Raw genomic sequence first — 11,923 nt, forward strand, 5'->3', positions numbered from 1 at the left:
TTTTAAAATGCAATTTTTCGACTAAAATAAATTAAACCCACTTCGTAGTAGTAATGCCAAATAGTCAAATAAATAACTTTAATCACGATAGTTAATATTATAAAATATACCTACTTAGTAATATTAGATAGGCTGACAGCAAAGGTTGGCAAGTTAAGTTAACAAGTTAATGCACACCTTTGGCTGATAGTATACATTTTTCGTAAACAATGATTTTATATCATTGAATTCAAATTTCACACATCCATTACAGTGACTCACTGACACCTAATTCACAGCAGAGCGTTACCCGCTTTTTTTACTTTTGATCCCCAAAGTTTTTATTGAGTATAGACAATGACAATGTAAGTAACAATGTAATGTTTCAAGATTCTATGATTATTGCTTTTTGAGTTAAGTAGGTACCTACAATAAAAAACTATAAAATCGTTTGATGATATCGCTGTTGTTGAGTTGATTCCCGAGACTAATGTATTAATTGATTCCCGGGCTATTAAGAGGTATAAGTACCATGTACGAGTTAATTCCCCTATTGTTGTACATCAGTAATATATTATGATAAATGCTTATGATAATATGTTGAATGAACATTTCAGCATATTATTGTTTTTTACTCAAGAGACACAAAGAGGAGGTTGGCTGACAAGTCTCTCAAAAATTGTCTTCTTTTTAGTTTTTTTTCATATTTTGAAAATCATCATACAATTTTTTTACTTCGAATATTTTAGGTAGGTATTCATCGTAATTTAGGTAAACATTTGAAAAACATTGTTTTTAAAAACTGATATCTGGTAATGATATTCCCAGTATATACGTCTTGTTCATCACTTCTCTCATAAGAACTTCTTTTTATCGGGTTTTCTTGGATTAAAATAACTGTTATTTTTGTTACTATGGTACACAACAATCAACTATTTTTTATAATTTTATTCTTGTAATAAAATCTTGTACCTATAGAACCTTCTAATAAATGTTCAACCATTATTAGGTATGAATTATGAATATTAAATATTGTATGAATTGTTGATTTTAATATATATTATACTGGCATACCTACTGTTTAGAAAGTTTAGAAAATGTAATAAACGATTCCTCATAAGTTGATCTTACAGAAATCTAAAAATATCAAAAATATTAATGTACAAATTTTTTAAAGATATTTAAAGTTCAGGTTTGGATGAAATTGAATATTTAAAGGAAAAATAACAGTTTTAGTTATTTAGTTGTAAATTTGTATTAAAAAATATCATTGTAATGTTCGTATGTGACATACAAATTGACTATATGCATACGGACATTAATCTAATAAAAGGTAACTAGAGGCCTATAAAAGCTTTTCGTTACTATTTATATTTTATAATTGTATATTATTATTATTTATTATTTGCTAGTAATACACAAATACATTTTCAAAATATTTAGATTAATTTTATGTTATTTATACCACAGACCTATTAACACCGTTCTACGAAAGATATGTCGGAATTGAATTGTAAGCAAACAAGTATAATAACAGCTAGCTAGAAATTTTATTATGTAATATGCGATTTGTTTTTGCCACATAAGCGTAATTATTAGGGGGTGCTGTTAACTGTTAAGCCTAAAGGTACAAAAAAAATGAAAAAATATTTGTAGATTCTAAACGAAGCGTTGAATGTATCTATTTATTTTACAATGTGTTCTTTTATTCTTGTGTTTGTTATCACCGTTTGGAGCAATAAAACTGCTTCGATTTTCTTCATACAGTATCTTGTTCGATGGATTAGTTAATCTAGTCGATGCATTCAGATTTTTAATTGAAAAATTATAAAAAATACTTACGAACAATTTTTTTTTTATAAGCATTTAAAGTTAGATTTTTGACAATATTTATCAAATTTTAAATTTTAAAATGATTTTGTTGTTAAAAATGTATAACATTTTCAACTTTTATAGCTAAGGATAGAAATGTAAAAAAAGTTAACGTAAGTGTTTAATTCTGTAACCATAACCGTTTTTTTAATAGTTATATTATGTTCGAATTTAGACTAAATTACATATTAAATAATCAAAAATAACGATTTCAGCTATTTTGTTGTAATTTTATAATATTATTTCAATTAATCGCTGACGTATTAATAATAAGTAACTTAGGCGGAATTTCAGTTTTTATCTTACATGGGCTTAACATATTTAAATAGAACAGACACGTGGGGGGCTCTGCCTCCCACATCCACTATTCTAATACCACAATCATATTTTGCTCACCCAATTTTCTACTTTTAATAAATTACAGTTCTGTAACATCTGATCCAGATGTGGATGCAGTTGATCAAGTACCTATGCAATGAATTAAAAATTGGTTGAGAACAAGTATGTTACAGCAATAGCTTACTGACAAGTCACATGTCCATTTAAAATATTAAGAGGGATGTTATATATAAATAATAATATAAAAACAGAATCAGTGTCGGAAAAGTACCTAGGTCATAGGCGCAAATAGTGTTTGAGATTTTGGGGGGGGGGGGCTAAAGCCTTACTTTTATAATATTGAATAAGCTTAAAATAAAATGTAGAAAATGTTTGGGAGGCCTATGGACATTTTTTTTGGGCGGGGGACTTAGTCCCTATTTGCGCCTTTGACCTAGGTACAGTTCGAAAACCATGAAAATATGTTTAAAATAATTCATTATATTCTTACAAACCAATACCAAAAAAATGTTATATATGTTTGTTAAATGGTTGTTAGTTTGTAACTTAAAACATTTTATATCGTAATAATAAGACAATTGTTTACTTTGTACGTTAGGCAGTTAAATAGGTAATAATTTTGAAGTTATAACAATACTTTGCTATTAATGATTTTGAAACTTATGTTTGGGGGTGTGGGGAGCTTACCACCAATGTTAGTGAGTTAAGTATACATAATTTTAGCACCCCCCTCCCCCCACCAAATACAGCTCTAGTTGTGCTCTAGTTTTTGGCAAAAATTAGTTCAACCTATAGATACCTACCGTATAGTTAAAATAAATTATTTCTAACAATCAAACTATAAAATAAATAATATTCTGCAGACGGTTTCCGTTCACAATCGTTTTTTGTATGAAACAATTGATTGCTAAATTCAAATTTAACACATCCATTACGGTATAACCAGTAGTTACCTACTCAATGGCAAGGACACTTACAATTTTTTGTTAAAATTTTAATTATTTGTGACATAATATCGAATAATGAGAGCAAAGTTAAGGTACAATATTTAATAATAAATGAATTGACATATTAAACAGTAAAAGAAAAGCATAGCAATTAAATTAAATAAAAATATTTTTTTTTTTAATACAAAATTATTGAACAACATCGAACAAAAATTTAAATATAACGGACAAAAAAATTAGTTAACAAAATCATAACATTATTACGAAATTGGTATAATTTAATTTCGTTGTGGTTCTTAAATGAATCAAAATCAAAATTTAATTTTTGCAGTAAATTAGATATATAGTACGTACATTTTTGGTACAAAATAAATGTATTTTTCAGATGTTAGATCGTGGGGGTAAATCTGTAGGTACGAAAAAAAGAAATATCTTTAGGAAATTCTCAGCTATAGAAGCCAAATTAAATCAGAACCATATTATTTGTGTTCATAAATTCATCCAACATTGAATAAATGGTGCGTTCAAATTATTACCAATTGAAAGCATATTCATAATTTTTAGGAAAAAATGTTTGGTGTTGGATTTATATTTCCAGTGGTCCAGTGGACAGTGATCCAGAGTCCATAATGTAATCGGACCATTTTATTATTGGGAACATTGAGAATACCTTTTGTAGTATAATGTATAGTATTCTTTATCATATAAATAATTAATTTAATTTCGTATTTTTCTCTATATCTTTTTTTGTTATATTAATAAATTATACAGTTCTCAAGAAACGTTATTTAAAAACGTTTTTAATGACTTTTCAAATTAGTTCACTATTTGTGTTAAATTTTAAATCTATAGAGATCTACATTAGACTTTTTGACTGTCAAAAAAAGTGTTGTCAGTCACCAGAGAAAAAAAATCGTTAAAATAAAAAAAAAGCTGCCTACATAATTATTGGAAAGCAAATGTCTTTCAATCAAATGGCTCGTTCAGTCTGCTGAATATAAGTATTAAGTATATAATACATAACACTTGGGTTGAGCTAAGTGAAATGAGGAGACAAATATCCAACACTCAGTCAGCATCAAGTGCACTTTTATTATCCAATTGATTTTTCTTTAACTTTACATTTTTAGTTTAAAACAATTATTAAATTAAAATATTTGAAGAATATAAAATAAGTACTAAAAAATTAATGAAAAATAATTATATATTCAATTAAACAGAAAAAGATAACGAAGTAAATTAATTCTCAGAATCTAAAAACGTGTAGATCATAAAAAAACTTGTCTAATATTTGATATATTACAAAAAAGAAAATTTATTTATATATAATTCAATCAAATGTAAAATAATTTCATAGAGTAATGTACAATAAATTATTTATAAAACTGTACTTAAATTATTACTAATAATTTGTAATTAATAATTAATATAGTTTATAAACCATATGAAATGCAATATAATAGATATTACGATAAATAGTTATTTAAATTGCATTCGTAAACTACCTACCTGTCCTACCTACAATCACAATTCATAGAAAGTTATAGGTAATATCTAGACTCTAATGGAATTCACAAAGAATTTATATTTAATACACGGAATTGTTATTATAATAAATATTTTTAATGTAAACATTTTTAAATCTAAAATAAGATGAAAATAACAATAAAGAGTTAGTAAAAAAAAGTTAAAACAAATAAAAACAAAGAATTAAAGTAAACATTTAAAATCTATAAAATCTGTTGACTGCATAAACAAAACAATGTTTAAGATATTTAAAATAGGTACCTATAAATTAAAAACAAAATATTTTCACACCTAATATGTGTTATAATTATACATAAATTAGAGTAATATACAATAAAATGTTTTTTTTTTTTTTAATTGAGCTTAAAATTATAATTAGGTATAAATAATCAGTTCAAAAGTAAAGATAAAATTTAAAAACCATAAGCGTGCAATACCTAAAAAATAATTAATATTAATTATTGAATATGGTCATGAACAGTTTAATATGTCTAAAATAGTATTTATAGTAAAATAGTATTTAATAGTATTTGATAGTCAATTGGTAGAATTCAGTAATTGACTATAGTTTAAACATCCATCAAAAATATGAAAATTAATAAAATGTTTTAAATTAGATTTTGTATAGATTTAAATGAAAATATATTTACTGACTTAAACTTATCTTACCTTGAAAATATTGGATAATATTATTGAATATATTTTTTTAGTTAACATGCAATATTTTGGAAAATATTTGTAGGTATTTTATGTTATTTTTTATGAAATGTTAACTATTAATTATATTTTATATTTTATTCTATAAAACACTAATTTACTCACATTAAATTTGTAAAACTAGTGTCATATTTTTATATTTTTGAATGGAAATCAAAAATTAAAATCTTAAGATTATAATAATTCGCAGACATGATTTTAAGGTTCACTGTAAAAAATAGTCCGTTTGTATATTGTACGTAATATTATATGAATAAACAGTTTAACATAATAAGAATATTTTTTTTTACTTATAATATAACAAATATTTTTTAAAACAAATGTATCTTAGACATAAATAAAGTATAACAATTAATATGATGGAAAGATACTAAAATATTTTGATCGATATCGGTTATAACGGGCAATATTGTGTGACATCTTGAGATCCATTATAACCAATTTCTAATGCACAAGTTTAATATAAATATATCTTAATAACATTAAATTTAGTTTTATAATAACTAATGAACACAATCCAAAATACATTAATATTATTACTTGTTTAATATTATAATTTGAATATTTAGATATACCTTGTAATTTTTAACTAACCTCGCGATAAAAAAATATTCAACGTGCTCAAATATATCAGTACCGTGTCCAAGTATGATCTAAAACACAAGTGTTTTAAAAATGTTTGATTTTATAGGAAGATTAAAAGTAAACCACTGTTACTCCATAGAGATACTTGTGTACACAGTAAAATAGCGAGCAATGTAATTTTTGAAACCGAACGTAATTGTTAGTTTAATAAACTTAAATGAAGTGTTTTGTTATTTAATAAAATAGATGTATTCACGTAAGTGAAATAAACATCCCGTTTAAGCATACGAGGGACTTGATAAGGATGTAGTATATTGTTATTACCTACATAAATTCACACGTCCAATAAGTTTACCCTCTCTTTATTTTTGACTAGTATTTAAATAAATACAGTGTGCTTGTAGATTGACTTGGCTGAAACAGCTAGCATGGTAAAAATCATTTAAATGTTGATCGACGACAAGCAACATTGACCACTAGGTTAGTTATAAATTGCATGCACTTCATGACTTAGAATTTTTATCGAAGTAGATTTTTAAAGTTGTTTTATGTTTTTATAGCTAATGTTTGATTTGTAGCTGCAGGTTGCTATGGCTCGCTGGTTTTTGGCTGCGTGCCTTTTAGTGACGTCCATTGCAGTTCAGGGTTCGATAGTACCTAGGGGTTACCGTTTAGACTTACATCCGTATCCAGGTGACGGCGTATTCAAAGGCAAAGTCCGTATCGATATCATCAATACAGGAAATCAGTCCGTGGATTCTGTTACACTAGACGTACACTCAACTCTCAATGTGGTCGATCGTGAGGTTAAAGTCACTCGTGTTGCGAATTTGGACTCGTCAGAAGAAGATGAAGTTTCGATGGAAGAAACGTAAGTATAGTGTAAAAAATAAAAAAAATACAAATTATAGTAAAATACTTTTGTTCTATTTTCGGAAACCAAAACTGAAAAATATTTAAATATTTTATAGTTCATTAACAGTCACAAAATTAGAAAAACGAAAGGACATACATAAGTTTCAAATCACAACTAAACAGAGCCTCAAGAAAGATGTTACATATCAAGTAGAAATTTTATTCGACGGGACTTTAGGAAGTGATTCGTCTAGTCCATTTTATCAATCAACGTATTCTAATTCAAAACATTCACAATTGAAGAAGTTAGTCCTTAAATTTCACGAATTATAGCATAATTATATTATTTTTTAAATACATTTTTAGATGGTATGTAGCTATGAATTTATTGAAAGGAGGAGGAGCGCATTATGTATTTCCTTGTTTCGAAAAACCTCATTTAAAAACATGGATAGAGCTATCAGTTGCTCATAAAGGAGACTTTCATGTTCTGACAACTATGCCATTGGTTGATACAACAAATGTGTATGTATATTATTTTATATATGTGGTTACAATAAACTGTTCAAAATTGAATTAAGTTTTTTTTTACTTACAGGACTTCTGAAGGTGTATGGGTTCGAGATCATTTTTCTAGATCACCACCAATGTCTGTTAATTCTCTAGCCATGTTCCAGTCTGATTTCAAGCATCCACCAATGGGTGGTAAGTTGTATCACAAAAATAGTCAAATTATAGAAATATTAATTATAAATCAAATTATAAGATAAATAATACAATGATTTTTATGCAGAGAATAATGGAAATAAAGTTGGTGTTTGGGGTAAAGAAGATATTTTAAGATCGTTGAATACGGCACAAAAAATGCTTCCGGCAGTTCTAGTCAACCTAGAACTTTACTTGTCTAGACCATACCCTTTACCAGAACTAAACTTGGTGGCACTTCCCGGCTATACTGATGATAAGCCTATCGATGCTTGGGGGTTACAAATGTTTAGAGAAGTAGATCTTTCTAAGAAACGTGATGATTTTTGGATTGCTCATCTTATTGCGAAATACACATCATTACAGTGGACTGATCATCTCACAACTCCACTGTTTCCAACTTCATTAACTCTAGCATTGTCAAAATTCTTAGCTGATAAGATGGCATGGCAGGTAAAACTATCATACCTAGAATTATATATAAATACTTACGAGGTAACCTAACCTAACCTATAATTGTGTTATTAATTTTAGTTAGAGAAACCGGTGTTCAATTCATACGTTAGTGACATGTATGGAATGTATTTAGAATATGATAAACCTGGTTTTACAGAAATAAAATCACAAATGGAAGCTCTGAATGCTACAAAAAGTAATAATTCTCAAATGTATCTGATTCGTACAAATAACCAATGATTTATGTTTTTAGTTCGTTTCGTATTGGGAATGCTCGAACACATATTTGGGCCTCAGTCATTCCGACAAACAATCCAATATTTTATGTCTAGCAAGTACGTTGATGCTTTAAACTTAATATTATAATCAACAATTTATTAAGTAGTTTTAGCTTTAATGTTCTTTAAACAATACTCAAATCCCTCATTTCTAATAACGAGTTCACAGACTTAAAAAACAAAAATAATTATTTATAAAATCACTTATTAAAGCTATTTGGATTTACGGTTTACAACTATGAGGTGTGGCTAAAATATCCAATCTTAATAAAATTGAAAAATTGAAAACAAATCTCACTCTGAAAAATGTCTAATGCACCATTCGGAATTCATTCTAATTTTACTTTTCATAATTGTTATCTTCATATCAAAAAAATTTACAAAAAACCTACGATTTTGAATAAAAAAATGTCATGCTAAACTTGCAAACCACCACTTCGTTTATAAAAAGCTTACACATCTCAACCCTTATTGAAAATTCTCGTTGTAGGTTAAAAATAACAAAGTGTCAAAGCCTTCTTTAGTGTTGCATGCAACTATGCTCATTTTGTAAATCAACACTGAAGTAAGAATAATGGGTATCTCCTTTATTCATGCCAATTAAACATGTTAAAATCATATCATTGGTAAAATACTTTTACTGTGCGTAGTGTGTATAAATGGTGTATATTATCTTAATTTAAAAAAAAAATTATAATATGCCATAAATGTTTAATTTCTTTTCTATGTTGAAGTCAAGTTGTTTGAATTGATACTGTTTTTGTATACCATAATAGTATTAAATATTATTATAGTCATAGATATTTTATTTTTAAAGTTGCTAATAAAATGCATTTTTTTAAAGAGAATATCATGCTTATTCTGAAACTGATTTTTGGAACAAATTATCCGATGGAGCATATCATGCTGGTGTATTGATCAGAGTATGTTATAATTTAAGCTTTTTAAATTAAATTGTGTACCTACTTCAAGTTGAATAATTTGTATAATTTAATATTTTAGAATAGAAGTCCAGTTTCAATTGAACAAATTGTAAAACCGTGGCTACAAGCTGATAGACTCCCTGTAGTTACATTTAGGAGAAATTACATAAACACAACCGTTCAAGTTATGCAGGTAATGTTTTTTAGTTAATTTAATAATAATAACAAACATCTTATCGAAAGTCATTACAATGCATTCTAATACACATATATGTCAACTAGGAACCATTTGTATTAAATGACGATGAGGATGACGTGTCATCCCCCGCAAGGAATACTAAAAATTATTTATGGTGGATTCCCAATATTGTTGTATCACAAAATAATTTGACCGTACCAGTTAGAAATATAAGTTGGTTGAAACCAATAGCAAGTCAAGAGGTAGAAATGAAACAGTATAACTTCACAAATAATCAATTCGTACTCTTCAATCCAGGAAGTTTAGGTAAGTCATCGTTATGATTTCGCAATTTTAAATTTATAAATATGTTAAAATGGTTTTATTTATTGGTCTTATAATAAATTGATTTGGTCGAGTTATATTTAAATAATAATTGGTACCTATATACTATCATTATATTTCAGGACCATTTATTGTTAATTATGACCTAAAGAATTGGGAACTGATAGCACAACATTCAAAACGTTTCCCAGTGAGCATTCGTCAACAGTTGTTGCATGATTCGCTAACACTTGCTTTATCTGGTCGATTGTGTTATGTATACGCATTCAACGTCAGCAAACTTATCGAGCAGGAGCCAGAACCTGCTGTCTGGAAAACGTATTTCGGACTGGCCACGAGATTGCGCACTAAGTTCCAGGGAACGCCGGTGGCTCCTAAATATGATGTTAGTTTAATTACCCATTTATATACCTTTCACCTTTGAAATATGTAATGCGATTTCGATTTCAAACAGATATACTTGAAAAAAATGTTGAAATCTGTGAACGCTGCGCTTGAACAACCAGAAAGAGGAGAATCCAGTTGGAAGGCAAATTTCCGTGCAGAAAATAAGCGTTTGCTGTGTGAAACAGGACATCCAACTTGTCTGACAGAAGCCCGGGATGTCCAATCGAGAACGAATACGTCAAATCCCGACGAGGATAAATTGTAAGTAATTTTTTCTGGTGGAAATCATATACTAGATGATAATATTACCTTATTTTAATTTTTTTGTTTTGGTGAGTGTCATTGCTTCATAGGTTTCAGATTTTAATAGGCACATTTCATTTTGGATCTTAATATATCACATTCACATGATATCAAACAGTGGATATCATATTTATTTTTACCGAGTTTATAATGATAATAGTATAGGAATTTAATTTAATGGTAGGTACTTATTGCACATGTATAGTATTTTTCCACTTAACCACAAATTATATAAATAAAAAGAAATATAGTAAAAAATATTTTTAAAACTAAAGAATTTTATAATCAAACAAAAAAATACGGATGTATGAGAAAAGTATTAAACGACAAAATTAAAACCCCTGTGTACCTATTATACTTTTAAATAATTTTGGAAGTAATATAATAATATAGTCTACATATACTGATATACCTATTAATAATTAGCACCTGCATAAACCTATGATCAAAGACCAAACTAAAGTAACAAAAAAAACATATTAAAAAAAATTTATTCGGTAGTACATTACCCGTAAAAACTCCTAGACCATCTAGATCCGCAATGAGGATTCCACATGGTTATGTAATCACTAATCATGTTTATGACTTAATTATACTTTTTTGTCTATTATACATTTTTATTAATAACCCTAGATTCTTGGATAACTACCTGTGTATACTTCTCGGATATGGAACACTGGACGAGTGGGAGTTTGGATTACATAGGATTATGTATTATCCAAAAAATAAGTCTCAAACAGAAAGATTATTTATATTCAGATCATTAGCTAGCTGTCCTAAAAATGAAACAAAATTTGTCAGGTAACAAATGTTAAACCAAAAATCTTGAAACCAATATTAACTAAATATTATTTAAATTGTATTTGTGTATAATATAATATTAATATGTATACCTATGTATAAAAGAATGTTGAATTTGACGTTGATGAGTGGAGATCATAAGTTTAGCGAGGAGGATATGTTAACAATGTTGACTGTTATGAGTACGGTATCATTGGGACACGAAACAATGTTCAAATTCATGATGAAAAACTTCGAATATCTAAGCACTAAGTAATTAATATAATAATTATGATACCTATATGAAAATAATGGCATTTTATGAAAACCAATATTATAATAATACTGTTATGGATTTTAGGCTGGAAAAGACTGTATGGGAATATTTTGTTAAAACGTCATTTAACAATTTTAGAACAGAAGAAGGACTAGATAAGGTTTGTAATGATTATCAAAAATCAAAATATAATTTGTAAATAACGTATAATACCATAAATTATGTGTTTGATTTATAGGCCACCGAGTTTTATCAAAGAAACAAACGTCATTTTGTTTCTGTAGATGATATCATAAAAAATGCACTGGATAAAGTTAAGATTCAAGTCGATTGGGTAAGGAAACATCTTACGCCTTTGGACGGTTGGCTCACGAATGCTTTACAAGAGCCGTGGAGGCCACACGAGTTCCAATTTAGAGATGTGCCATCATTTGTCATTGGATAAATCATATATATATAACAAAAAAAAC

General features: G+C 27.5%; 1 protein-coding gene across 2 annotated transcripts; it reads left to right on the forward strand.

Moving 5' to 3' along the window:
• Window positions 1–6,308: 6,308 nt before the first annotated feature.
• Window positions 6,309–11,922, forward strand: LOC100161000 (endoplasmic reticulum aminopeptidase 2). 2 transcript variants are annotated; one of them, XM_008181655.3, is made up of 17 exons: window positions 6,309–6,446; window positions 6,545–6,837; window positions 6,938–7,126; window positions 7,188–7,346; window positions 7,420–7,526; window positions 7,615–7,979; window positions 8,061–8,178; window positions 8,236–8,317; window positions 9,105–9,183; window positions 9,263–9,376; window positions 9,466–9,688; window positions 9,829–10,091; window positions 10,161–10,354; window positions 11,030–11,197; window positions 11,303–11,449; window positions 11,538–11,613; window positions 11,692–11,922. In XM_008181655.3, the coding sequence occupies exons 2-17, from the start codon at window positions 6,557–6,559 to the stop codon at window positions 11,896–11,898; spliced, it is 2,772 nt and encodes a 923-aa protein (XP_008179877.1). In that variant the 5' UTR covers window positions 6,309–6,446; window positions 6,545–6,556; the 3' UTR covers window positions 11,899–11,922. The 2 variants fall into 2 exon arrangements, with proteins under 2 accessions (XP_008179877.1, XP_008179876.1); XM_008181654.3 differs by having other exon boundaries at window positions 6,322–6,446; window positions 6,527–6,837.
• Window position 11,923: the final 1 nt, after the last annotated feature.

Source organism: Acyrthosiphon pisum, chromosome A1 (genome assembly GCF_005508785.2).
Source record: "Acyrthosiphon pisum isolate AL4f chromosome A1, pea_aphid_22Mar2018_4r6ur, whole genome shotgun sequence".
Classification (NCBI taxonomy): Eukaryota; Metazoa; Arthropoda; class Insecta; order Hemiptera; family Aphididae; genus Acyrthosiphon; species Acyrthosiphon pisum.